This window comes from Anomaloglossus baeobatrachus, chromosome 7 (genome assembly GCF_048569485.1).
Source record: "Anomaloglossus baeobatrachus isolate aAnoBae1 chromosome 7, aAnoBae1.hap1, whole genome shotgun sequence".
NCBI lineage: Eukaryota > Metazoa > Chordata > Amphibia > Anura > Aromobatidae > Anomaloglossus > Anomaloglossus baeobatrachus.
The window spans coordinates 40,919,520-40,933,097 of record NC_134359.1 but is presented as its reverse complement, the minus strand read 5'-3'; the positions used below and the strand labels follow the sequence as shown (position 1 = coordinate 40,933,097).

Genomic DNA, 13,578 nt, shown 5'->3' with positions numbered 1-13,578 from the left:
CAAGGAGACCACCTATACCAAACATGGTATCCATCTACAGACAGCCGTTTCGGGGTATTTGCCCCTCATCAGTGTGGAGTAGGAATCTGGCTAGTGGGGGCAATGCCTAGTAAAAGACTACTTAAGCAAGCATTGTTGACCTTAGGGAGATCAACATATCCACTGCGGAGACACCATCACGTGTTTCTCAACGCAGTGATTCTAGAGCATTGCCCCCTGGGAAGTATGCAAATAATGCTTAAGTAGTCTTTTACTAGGCATTGCCCCCACTAGCCAGATTCCTACTCCACACTGATGAGGGGCAAATACCCGAAACGGCTGTCTGTGGATGGATACCATGTTTGGTATAGGTGGTCTCCTTGACTGGAGACTGCCCTTCCCGTGGTTGTTCCTTCCCGGTGAAAGACCTGGCTAGTTTCCTGCCAGCGTTGAGAAACACGTGATGGTGTCTCCGCGGCTTTCTTATTTGAACAGTATTTGGAGACTGATGGAAAATGTTGTTGAAAGAATCCATCATGCAATCTATAACTGTTTAAAACTAGTGCCCACAGTTGTTTTGTCATAGACAACATTGTCTGATCAATAGTGCAAAAAAAAAGGGAACAGTAATGGGGTCAAACTTTGCTCCTTGAAATGTTTTGTCATAAACAAAATTGTCAGATCAATAGTGCAAAAAAGGGAACAGTAATGGGGTCAAACTTTGTCCCTTGAAATGTGATCAAGAGTAATGGGCACAGGTACACAGGTACTTCTGTGACCATTTTGTACTCAAAGCCATAAAGATAAGCAGAATCATATTACTGTTAGTCTTTAATTTTTATTAGTCTTGTGTTATTATGGTCACATAACATGTGATCACTTTTCATAAGCCCAAATGACCATAAGAATTCCCTTCTTTCATAAAATCTTGGTTATACCATTTAATTAAAACACCACTCAATCATTTTATTCAACGCTTGAGTAGTGCTTTAAATCTAAGTCTCCTCTCTCCTGTTTTATTCTTAAGTTTCGGCATTGTTACCTTTTTTCGGCACCAATCCGATCCCACAGCGCCGTTTTGTACCTGTAACTTCTGACTGGCCAGAAGACAGAAGTTACAGCACAAACTTTCAATACACGTCTGTGAGAGCCATAATGAGGCTCTCATAGACTTGTGTTGAGTTGTGACCTGCATGCTCCATGAAACTGGAGCTGCCAGCAGATCACAAATCTCCGGAGACCAATGGGAGCGGTGATGATAGACGGTAAAGATGCCAGAGGGTGACTATAAGACAGGAGGCAGGGGACTTAGATTTGAAGCACCACTCTAGCGGTGCAATAAAAAAAGCAAACCCTGATGTGTTGCTTTAAAATATAGACTAACAATTTGATATGTAGTGCTTCTGTAATCTCAGGTGGTTTTTCAGAACAAACTGTTGTGTGTTCACAAAGAACTATATGACTTGTATCCTGCATTTGTACCATTTTTTTTGCCTTGCCAATTTGCAGTTCACTCTGAGCTAGTGGATGTAGACTAGTGGCTATGATGTCTCCCATACCCAGTGACATGAGGGATTATTGCTCTCTTGTCTCTATGCCACAAGTTCAGAACAGCAGCCGCATGGAGGACGTTACATAGCAGTTCAGAATAGTGTAGCTATTAATCCAGAACTGGAGTGAGATAAACACTTACTAGAAAGCAGCAGTTGGATGTGGGTGTGACTCTCTTTGCCTGTTCTCTCACTCTGCTCCTTCATTAAAACATCTAACCTGTAGGTCATCACTACGGCTGGTTTCACACATTCGTTTTTTGGCATCAGGCACGATCCGGCAAAAAAATTGATGCGACGGGGCCGTCAAAAAAACGGATCCGTCGCATCATTTTTTTCCATGCGTTACTTCCGTTTTTTGACTGATCCGTTCTAATAATGAGCATGCGCAGTTCAAAAACCCGAATCCGGCAGCTGGATCCGTTTTTTTGCCGCATTACATCGGATCTGGTTTTTCGCTGGAGACAAAAAACGCTGCAAGCAGTGTTCCATCCGGCCGCCAAATCAGCTATTTACGTCAGATCCGGCAAAAGCTGGATGCAACGCAAGGCCATGCGGCACAATCCGGCGCTAATACAAGTCTATGGGGGAAAGAACGGATGCGGCAGCAACACACGCTGGATCCGTTCTTTCGGGTTTTTACCGGATTGTGCCTGACGGCAAAAAACGGATGTATGAAGCCAGCCTAAGAATGTCGTAAAATTGCTATATGATAACACGAGCATGTTGAGGTTACTGTAACTTAGGTAGTTTGTTACATTATGTCCAAATTCTCTTTAGGCTATGTGTCCACGGGAGAATGTAGCTGCGGATTTTTCTGCATCAAAATCTGCAGCTTTCCCGCAAAATCCGCACCTTTACAAAGGTGCGGATTTGCCGCGGATTTATCGCAAAATTGCCGCGGATTTGATGCGGATTTTGGTGCTGATTTTTTTTTTCCCCAATTTTAAAGCCAAAATCCGGATGAAAATCCGCAACAATAATTGACATGTTGCAGATTTTTCCGGATCAAAATCCACACGAAATCCGCTGCGGAAAAATCCGCAGCGTGGGCACATCATTTCCAAAATGCCATAGAAATGGCTGGGAAGTGCCTGAGCTGCAGATTTTCGGGAAATCCGCGTCTTTTCCGCGAGAAATCCGCGGCAAAATCCGCGCATTTTCCGCAGCGTGGACACATAGCCTTATAAGCAAACTTTTTATAATAAACTTCAAGAAATCACTATTAGGCTATGTGCCCATGCTGCGGAAAATGCGCGGATTTTGCCGCGGATTTCTCGCGGAAAAGCTGCGGATTTTCCGAAAATCTGCAGCACAGGTACTTCCCAGCCATTTCTATGGCATTTAGGAAATGCTGTGCCCATGCTGGGGATTTTTCCGCAGCGGATTTCGTGCGAATTTTGATCCGGAAAAATCTGCAACATGTCAATTATTGTTGCGGATTTTCATCCGGATTTTGCCTTTAAAATTGAAAAAAAAAAAAATGGCAAACTCCGCATCAAAATCCGCATCAAATCCGCGGCAAATCCGCGGCAAATCCGCACCTGCGGATTTTGCGGGAAAGCTGCGGATTTTGATGCAGAAAAATCCGCAGCTACATTCTCCCGTGGACACATAGCCTTAGAGGGAATCTAAATCATCCCAAAAATTCTAATACAAGTTTTTTCCCCCCTTTATTTTAAGGTCTTAAGTGCGTGTGTCTGATGTGTGAAAGCACCAACTATACCTGCCAGACAGAAGGGGCTTGCTGGACATCAGTGATGCTTACAAATGGCAGAGAAGAAGTGATCAAGTCCTGTATTTCTCCTCTGGAGTTCAAAGCTCAGGTTTACTGTCACAGCTCCAACAACATCACCAGGACTGAATGCTGCCTCTCCGATTTCTGCAATAATCGAACACTCCATTTACCTGCCGGTGAGTCGTCTTAGATTACCGCAATGGTAGCGCTGCACGATTACGAGTCCAGCTCTAGTGTTAGTTGGACTCCCAAAGCTCTCATTTTACTCTCAAGCTTAGGCTACGTTCACATATCAGTTTTTTTCCATCAGGCACAATCCGGAAAAAAACGGATAAAACGAATCCGGCGCGATACGGCGTGATTTACAATGGAAGCCTATGGACGCCGGATCAGGCACAATGCGAAAAAAACGGATGTGGCCGCCGGATCCATTTTTTTAAACTGAGCATGCTCCAATTTATTGAAAAAAACGTATCCAGCAAAAAAAAAAAACGGACCAAAAGGATGCAAAAACGGATGCGCTGGACCTGTTTTTTGACGGATCAGGTATACCGGATCCATAAAAAATAAGGATCAGGCGCATCCGTTTTTGCATATTCTGCGCCGGATCCGTTGCATCAGGCACACGCCGGATTGTGCCTGATGCCAAAAAGCTGATGTGTGAACGTAGCCTTATATAGCCATTATGATATGTATTTTTAAAGTAAGTACACCAGCCTCATCAGGTTGGAAGAGTTTTATTTAATGATGTATGCTGATTGTATTGTAATATATATTATACGTTTATCATATACTTATACTTTTTCCTTGCGTTCTACTTTTAAGTTGTGCCTCTAATAAAAAGGTAAAGGAAGGTAAAGGCGTACTCTCCTACTTGTTAGAAGAATCCCTTGACAATAATAAGATTACAAAATTCAACTGCAAATCTACAATGTCTATGCAGCCCCTATAAAAGGGTTGTACATTACCAAGCTGTTGGGTCAGACCGTCACCGCTACTGTTGTGCATTGCTTTCCTTTGACGCCATGTTGGGTTCATTGCATGTTTTCGGGTTGCAATATTTGTATATGAATCAGCTCTTAAATGGTTTTCCTTCTGCAATGTGTGTGTGTTTTGTGGGTAAATTCATGGAATATCAGGTGAATAACATGATGTGTCGGGAGCATAGCCGGCAGGAGGCCCTGGTAGTATTCTTGGGTGGAAAAGTGGGTGGTCCTGGTTAAGGGTATCTGTAAATAAGACAAACGCGGTGTGTTTTTTTCTGCCAGGAGACGCTGCAGAAATTTGCACCAAATATGTAACTGCTAGGAGATGCAGAGATACCAAATACTCAACGTGTGAACATTGTCTTATCCGGTAATGCTGCATTGAGTTTATACAGTTAACCTGAGATGAGTTCATTGAGTTCTCTTAAGGTGAGTTCACTTGAGGTTGGTAACCGCCAGGTATGACCTCAGGTGAACTCATTGCATTCACCTGAGGTGAACTCAATGCTGGATTAGGCTCTGTGCGCACATTGAGTATTTGTTTGCAGAAATTTCTGCGCCAATCTGCATCTTCCGGAAGAAAAATTCACAAATAAACAGCGATACGGTTTTGATTAGTTTTTTTTTGCCAGGAAATGCAGATATTTGGTGCAGAAATTTCTCCATCAAATATGCATCGCCTGGCAGAAAAATAAACCAAAAACGCTGTTAAAACCGCATTACTGGTTTTTAAAAGTGTTTATTTAAGTAATTTCTAAAAGCTGCATGTGGTCCCTCTTATTTTGATACATAACATGCACAGCTGGGAGCTGCAGCCTCCAGCTATCTGCTTTAGGCCCCTTTCACACAGTTTTTTGCCATCAGTCACAATCCATCGAAATGTCAAAGAAATGGATCCAGCGCTGGATCTGTTTTTTTTCTCATTGAGTTGTATTAGCGATGGATTGCGACGGATGTCCTGATGTTGCATCCGTTCTACGACAGATCCGTCGAAAAATCTCTTTGCAGCCGACGAACAGCGCTGGATCCGTCGTCGTCCGTCGTCTTTTAGAATGGAAGCCTATGGACGCAGGATCCATCCTATGAGGGAATCCAGCGACGGATTCCGTTTTTTTAAACAGAGCATGCTCACATGGGATAAAACAGTGTCTGACTGAACAAATCTCTCTCTCTTGTTTTTACTAGCAAATAACCTTTCACATGAAAATAAAAATTATACGACGGATCCATTTTTTACAGGATCCATCGCATTAGTTTTACCACAACGGATCCTTTGCATCAGTCACAAGACGGATTGTGACTGACGGCGAAAAACTGATGTGTGAAAGAGGCCTTATCTGCACTGGGCATCAAATATGGGGGACCGCTCGTCATTTTTTCCAATTATTTATTTTTACACTCCACTTCGGGGACCCAGACAGCTAGTGTCAGGGCAACCAATTACAGACGCCGGCACACCAGAAGTCTGACTGCAGCCAATCACAGATGCTGTTACAGAGGGTGGGTGGGGGTAGCAGTGAATATTCATATGTTTTAATGACAGGACCCGGAAGTATGACAGCCATGCGGAAACTCGGTGAGTATAATTGTCTTGCTTTAATCCCCGTTGTATTACTAACATAATTTTATAGCACTTAAGTCGGGCTCCTTAGGCTTATGTGGGGTTTGGTGTGCAGGATCAAGTCCGGCCCCTAACCAGACTCTTTTTTTTTTTTAAGTCTGGCCACACGCACCAAAACCAAACATCTGCAGCTTCGCCCATCTCAATTCAGGAGGGTTTCAGGAATAAAATAAGAACTGTGACTTGGGGACAGGTCCTCTTTATGCAACATTTAAACAAAGAGCCTTCGTTTGGATGAAAGCTTTAATAACGCTTCCTGTTGATTTGTACAACGGGTGTGTAACTTTTTGTCTTTGCATCAGTTAGAAATTTTGTCTTCTTTACACAGGACATACCCATCCATGTCGTCCCTCATATGTGCCAACATAGGGTAAATGACACTCCGGTCCAGAGCGGGAGAATATTTTTGTATCCAGTTTCCACTCCGGCAAAGAAAAGAGGATCGCGAACGGAGGACTTTTCTATATTGACTCGCAATTTCCTAACAGGATATTGATAAACGGGTTTTCTAATCCAGAACAATCACATAAAGTTATTTACTATTCTTGACACTTAAGGTCCCGTTACACGCAACGACATCGCTAACGAGATGTCGTTGGGGTCACGGAATTCGTGATGCACATCCGTCCTCGTTAGTGGCGTCGTTGCGTGTGACTTGTACGAACGACCGCTATCGAACAGAAATACTCACCTAATCGTTGATCGTTGACACGTCATTCTAATCCCAAATATCGTTGATGGTGCTGGATGCAGGTTGTTCGTCGTTCCTGAGGCAACACACATCGCTACGTGTGACAGCCCGGGAACGACGAACGACACCGTACCTGCGTCCTCCGGCAACGAGGTGGGCGTCACATTCTTTCAGCTGTTGTCCGCCCCTCCGCTTCTATTGGACGGCTGCCGTGTGACGTCGCTGTGACGCCGCACGAACCGCCCCCTTAGAAAGGAGGTGGTTCGCCGGCCACAGCAACGTCATTAGGAAGGTAAGTATGTGTGATGGGGACTAACGATATTGTGTGCCACGGGCAGCGATTTGCCCATGACGCACAAACGACGGGGGCGGATGCTTTCACGAGCAACATCGCTAGCGATGTTGCTGCGTGTAAAGCCCCTTTTAAGGGGGCTTTACATGCAACGATATCGCTAACGAGATATCGCTGGGGTCACGGAATTCTTTACGCACATCCGGCATCGTTAGCGACGTCGTTGTGTGTAACAGCTACGAACGGCCGTTAATGATCAAATATACTCACCTAATCATTGATCGTTGACACGTCGTTCATTTTAAAAAAATCGTTGCTGCTTTTGGACGCAGGTTGTTCGTCGTTCCTGAGGCAGCACACATCGCTACGTGTGACACCCAGGGAACGAGGAACAACAGCTTACCTGCGTCCGCCGGAAACGAGGTGGGCGTGACTTTCCTGCGCCTGCTCTAAGCCCCACCTCTTCAATTGGACGCCTGCCGTGTGGCGTCGTTGTGACGGCGCACGAACCTCCCCCCTTAACGAAGAGGTTGTTCGCCGCCCACAGCGACGTCGCAGGGAAGGTAAGTCCATGTGACGGGTGTAAGCGATATTGTGCACCATGGACAACAATTTGCCCGTGACGCACAAATGACGGGGGCGGGTGCTTTCATGAGCGACATCGCTAGAGATGTCGCTGCGTGTAAAGGCTTCTTTATCCAGTCACTGGACTCCACTGTATCTGTTGCAAAATTGATAGTGGATGTGTAGATTTTCCTTGCATAGCCAGTGGATAGGATAAAAAGCACAGCTGATACGATTGCATGGTTGACAAATAGAAATGATCTAAAGAAATAAATAAATTCTTCCTTCCCTTATATCATGTTTTTCCTCTGCCCTCGGTGGGATTGCACAAACTTCTGCAGGCCTTTTGCCCTACTCATTTGATGAAATGCTCGCTAATTCCCAAAGCGGTGACACAGATGACTTGTTGTTTGTTTTTTTTCATTGCACAAGGAGCAATATTTGGGTAAAAGTGAAAAAGGATATAGTTACCACAATGAAATGTCATCTGTCTTCAGGCCTCCTGGACAGAAAGTTCTCCAGACGTGACAACCATTATAGATAGGCGTAAAACAACGGCGTGGAAAACACCATATTGACAGTGTTCTATGAACTCCGTGACTTATGCAGGATTTTATCAAAGAACCTGAGAGGAAGGAGGTATCTTAGTTACACAAATCTAGAAATACATGTATATACAGTGCCTTGCGATAGTATTCGGCCCCCTTGATTTTTTCAACCTTTTCCCACATTTCAGGCTTCAAACATAAAGTTAAAAAAATAAAATTTTATGGTGAAGAACCAACAACAAGTGGGACACAATTGTGAAGTTGAACGAAATTTATTGCTTATTTTAAAATTTTGCAAAAAATAAAAAACTGAAAATTGGGGCGTGCAATATTATTCATCCCCTTTACTTTCAGTGCAGCAAACTCACTCCAGAAGTTCATTGAGGATCTCTGAATGATCCAATGTTGTCCTAAATGACTGATGATGATAAATACTGTATAATCCCCTGTGTGTAATCAAGTCTCCGTATAAATGCCCCTGCTCTGTGATAGTCTCAGTGTTTTGTTTAAAGCGCAGATAGCATCATGAAGACCAAGGAACACAACAGGCAGGTCCGTGATACTGTTGTGGAGAAGTTTAAAGCCGGATTTGGTTACAAAAAGATTTCCAAAACTTTAAACATCCCAAGAAGCACTGTGCAAGTGATCATATTGAAATGGAAGGAGAATCATACCACTGCAAATCTACAAGACCCGGCCGTCCATCCAAACTTTCACCTCAAACAAGGAGAATAGTGATCAGAGATGCAGCCAAGAGGCCCATGATCCCTCTGGATGATCTGCAGAGATCTACAGCTGAGGTGGTAGAGTCTGTCCATAGGACAACAATCAGTCGTACACTTAACAAATCTGGCCTTTATGGAAGAGTGGCAAGGAGAAAGCCATTTCTCAAAGATATCCATAAAAATTGTCGTTTAAAGTTTGTCACAAGCCACCTGGGATACACACCAAACATGTGGAAAAAGGTGCTCTGGTCAGATGAAACCAAAATCGAACTTTTTGGGCACAATGCCAAACAATATGTTTGGCATAAAAATAACACAGCTCATCACCCTGAACACACCATCCCCACTGTCAAACATGGTGGTGGCAGCATCATGGTTTGGGCGTGCTTTTCTTCAGCAGGGGCAGGGAAGATGGTTAAAATTTATGGGAATATGGATAGAGCCAAATACAGGACCATTCTTGAAGAAAACCTGTTGGAGTCTGCAAAAGACCTGAGACTGGGACAGAGATTTGTCTTACAACAAGACAATGATCCCAAACACAAAGCAAAATCTACAATGGAATGGTTCACAAATAAACGTATCCAGGTGTTAAAATGGCCAAGTCACAGTCCAGACCTGAACCCAATCGAGAATCTGTGGAAAGAGCTGAAAACTGCTGTTCACAAACGCCTCCATCCAACCTCACTCAGCTCCAGCTGTTTACAAAGGAAGAATGGGCAAGAATTTCAGTCTCTCGATGTGCAAAACTGATAGACACATCCCCCAAGCGACTGCAGCTGTAATCGCAGCAAAAGGTGGCGCTACAAAGTATTAACTTAAAAGGGGCCGAATAATATTGCACGCCCCAATTTTCAGTTATTTATTTTTCACAACAGTGTAAAATAAGCAATAAATTTCGTTCCACTTCACAATTGTGTCCCACTTGTTGTTGATTCTTCACCAGAACATTAACATTTTTTATCTTTATATTTGAAGCCTGAAATGTGGGGAAAGGTTGAAAATATCAAGGGGGCCGAATACGGTACTTTCGCAAGGCACTGTATATTAACATAGATATGCAGCTGATGAAATAAGTATTGAACACGTCACCAATTTTCAAAGTAAATATATTTATAAAGGTGCTATTGACATGAATCTCTCACCAGATGTCGATACCAACCCATCCATTCCACGCAGGCAAAGAAATCAAACCATAAATGTCCATAAATGTTTACTTGTAATAATGAGAAATGACACAGAAAAAGTATTGAACATACTTACTAAAATGTATTTAATACATCATACAAAAGCCTTTATTGGTGATGAAGCTTCCAGTCGCCTCCTGTATCGATTCACTAGTCGCCTGCATTGCTCAGGTGGGATTGTAGCCCATTCTTCCACATAACCACTCTTCTTATCTTGAAGGTCCCGTGAGCTTCTTCTATGAACACTGAGCTTTAGTTCCTTCCATAAATTTTCTGTTGGATTCAGGCTCGGCCATTCTAGCAGCTTTATTTTCCTTCTCTGAAACCAATTGAGATTCCTCGGCTGTGTATTTGGGATCATTTTCTTGCTGAAATGTGCATCCTCGTTTCATTGTTATCATCCTGGTAGATGGCAGCAGATTTTTATCAAGAATGTCTCAGTATATTTGATCAGTCATCCTTCTTTCAATTATATGCAGTTTTCCAAAGCCGTATGCGGAAAACCAGCCCCACACCATGATGTTCCCACCTCCAAACTTCACTATTGTTGATATTTTTGGAATGCTTTGCCTTTTGGTCTCCAAACATGGTGCCAAATATGGCATTCACAAAGTCCAATTTTTCTCTCATCTGACCAGAGTATATTATTATTATTATTTATTATTATAGCGCCATTTATTCCATGGCGCTTTACAAGTATATTATGTTTTGCAACAATAAGGCTTCAAAGGTCATAACACAGCTCACTGGTTTTACCCATCATCAGATGTTTCTTGTGTGGCACCTTGGTAATGAGACACCTTTTTATAGGCCATCAGTTGAACCAGCTGATATTATTCTTCAATTAGTGGCACGATTACTTTCTAATTACTAGTAGATTTCAGTTAGTTTCATGGGTTTTTGAACTTCTCTTTGTTCATGTGTTCAGTACTTTATCCCTGTGCCATTTCTCATTATTACACATCACTAAATTTATGGACATCTATGGTTTGATTTAGTTGCCTCTGTGGATTGGATGGGTTGTTACAGACATCTGGAAAGAAGATCATGTCAATAGTACCTTTAGAAATATATTTACTTAAAAAATTGGTGATGTATTCAATACTTTTTTCAACTGCTGCATAGTTGGTGTGAATCAATTTACATAACCCAATCCATCGGCCATGACAGTGAGAACCGCCTCCTACCTTCCTGCTTCTGCTGCTATTCTTTTGCTTAGCCGGATTGTCGTGTTGTCACCGTTGCGGCATGACTCACATGTGATGTCACAACTAATCAAAAGGAGAGCTGCGCATGCCGTCTGGTAAGATGCCACTGATTACCAATGTGGCCGATGGACCTGGTTCTGCACCATCTTTAATTACTATGTATATTAAAGTTGTGCACAAAATTTTTCTGGACCATGCAAGCACAGGGTTGTCCACGACCTCCAAAAAAGAGCTCTACAAATCTCCTCCTACCTGCCGACATTTTTTGATTAGTTAGCCTTGAGCCATGACGTTTCACCTGACTGACTAATCAAAAGGGAAACAGGGAATGCCGGCAGGTAGATGGATGGCTGGTCTGGCAACCATGAACCAACGTGACCACTGAGTCAAGGTCCTTCAAATCTTTGTTGCTCCACACTATTTTTGAAAGCATCCTTAATTTGCACATTTTTTTCCACACCTGCCTAAAGGCTGCTTTACATGCTTTTGCTAGCGATGTCGCTGGTGAAAGCACCCGCCCCCGTCGTTTGTGCGTCACGGGCAAATCGCTGCCCGTGGCGCACAATATCGCTAGGCCCCGTCACATGGACTTACCTGCCTAGCGACGTCGCTGTGGCCAGCGAACCGCCTCCTTTTTAAGGGGGCGTTTAGTGCGGCGTCACAGCGACGTCACACGGCAGCCGTCCAATAGAAGCGGAGGGGTGGACAACAGCCGAAAGAATGTGACGCCCACCTCGTTGCCAGAGGACGCAGGTACGGTGTTGTTCGCCGTTCCCGGGGTGTCACACGTAGCGATGTGTGCTGCCTCAGGAACGATGAACAACCTGCATCCAGCACCATCAATGATATTTGGGATTAGAACAACGTGTCAACAATCAACGATAAGGTGAGTAATTTTGATCGTTAGCGGTCGTTTCACACGCAACGACGTCGCTAACGAGACCGGATGTGCGTCATGAATTCCGTGACCCCAACGACATCCCGTTAGCGATGTTGCTGTGTGTAAAGCCCCCTTAATACTTTATGTACAATCATACCTTCTGAAGTAGAAAATACTTAAATAAACAGAATATATCGGTAATTTACTCTGTCCCTTCTGAGGCAAAGTCAGAGGAAGGGGGGGTAGATTATTGCCAAACCTATGTAGAAACTCCTGCAGACAAATGCCAGCACAGAAAATGCTCTTCTATGTCGACAGGAACCAGAACTACAGAGAAGTAGTCTGTATTGGAGGTGATCTATGTTAGGCAGTTTTATATTTTAGCTTTTTCATGCTGATTTATCTTTTTTTTTTCCTGAAAAATTACTTTAAAAGGGAATGTGTCAGCAGATTGGACCTCCATAAACTCTTAACACCATTAAGTAGATATGGAAATGTGCCCTAAAACATAAACCAAGAATGTCGGAGGAAATAATCTTTTATTTGGTCACAGCCATGAAAGTTTACACTGGGCGTTCTTTCATTCTTGAAGTGTCCTGAGTTATCGATGACATATCCTTCCCTATGATCTTTTGTTTGATCCAAAGTCAAACAAGATCGGGGAAGAGCAGGAGACTGTGGGACTCGAGAAATCTTGGATCAGCTATGGTGGGGCTTGGTTGAGGAAAAATATTTAACTTTCTTTTCTCAAATTATTTATATTTTTTTTTAGAAAATCTACTGGTAATTTTTAGAATATATTTTTCACTTTTTACCAGTATATTATTTAACATTATACCATAGAGCAGGGGTCCCCAACCTTTTTTGCCTTGAGAGCCACAGTCGACTGAAAGTTGGTCGAGAGCTGCACTGTAGAGATGAAGACGTAGTCAAAGCCAATTTATCAGTAGAAAACAGGAAACAACAATTGGAAATAAAGAATCTTCCCCATATTGATATCAGAGAGAAAAAGTGACCTCCATACACAACACAATCCACTATAACAAGACCTATAATACCACATACAAAGGAGAAATACCGCTACACTGTGACCAGACAACATATTACCACCACATAGTGACAAAATACAGGCACATACAAGGGAGAAATACCACAACACTATGACCAGAAAACATTTTACCAACAGATAGTGATCAAATACAACCATATACAAGAGAGTACTACCACCACACCATAATTAGACCACATAGTAACCGAATATTACCACATACAGTACAAGGGAGAAATACTGCAACACTATGACCAGACCACATATCATATCCCTGATCATGGATATAGCCTGGTATATATAGCCCCATTCTGGTATATGTGGCCCCATCATGGCTCCATCCTGGTATATATGTTCCCATCCTGGTATATATGTTCCCATCATGGCTCCATCCTGGTATATATGTTCCCATCATGGCCCCATCCTGGTATACATGTTCCCATCATGGCTCAATCCTGGTATATATATGTTCCCATCATGGCCCCATCCTGGTATATATGCTCCCATCACATCCCTATCCTGGTATATATGCTCCCATCATGTCCCCATCCTGGTATATAT

At 43.1% G+C, this 13,578-nt stretch overlaps 1 protein-coding gene across 2 annotated transcripts in view; it reads left to right on the top strand.

Moving 5' to 3' along the window:
- Positions 1-13,578, top strand: part of ACVR1C (activin A receptor type 1C) — a 116,226-nt gene that overhangs the window by 44,628 nt on the left and 58,020 nt on the right. For both annotated transcript variants that reach the window (XM_075318822.1, XM_075318823.1), the window contains exon 2: positions 3,213-3,443. In XM_075318822.1, the coding sequence (XP_075174937.1) occupies positions 3,213-3,443 (231 nt within the window). The remainder of the gene's footprint in view (positions 1-3,212; positions 3,444-13,578) is intronic.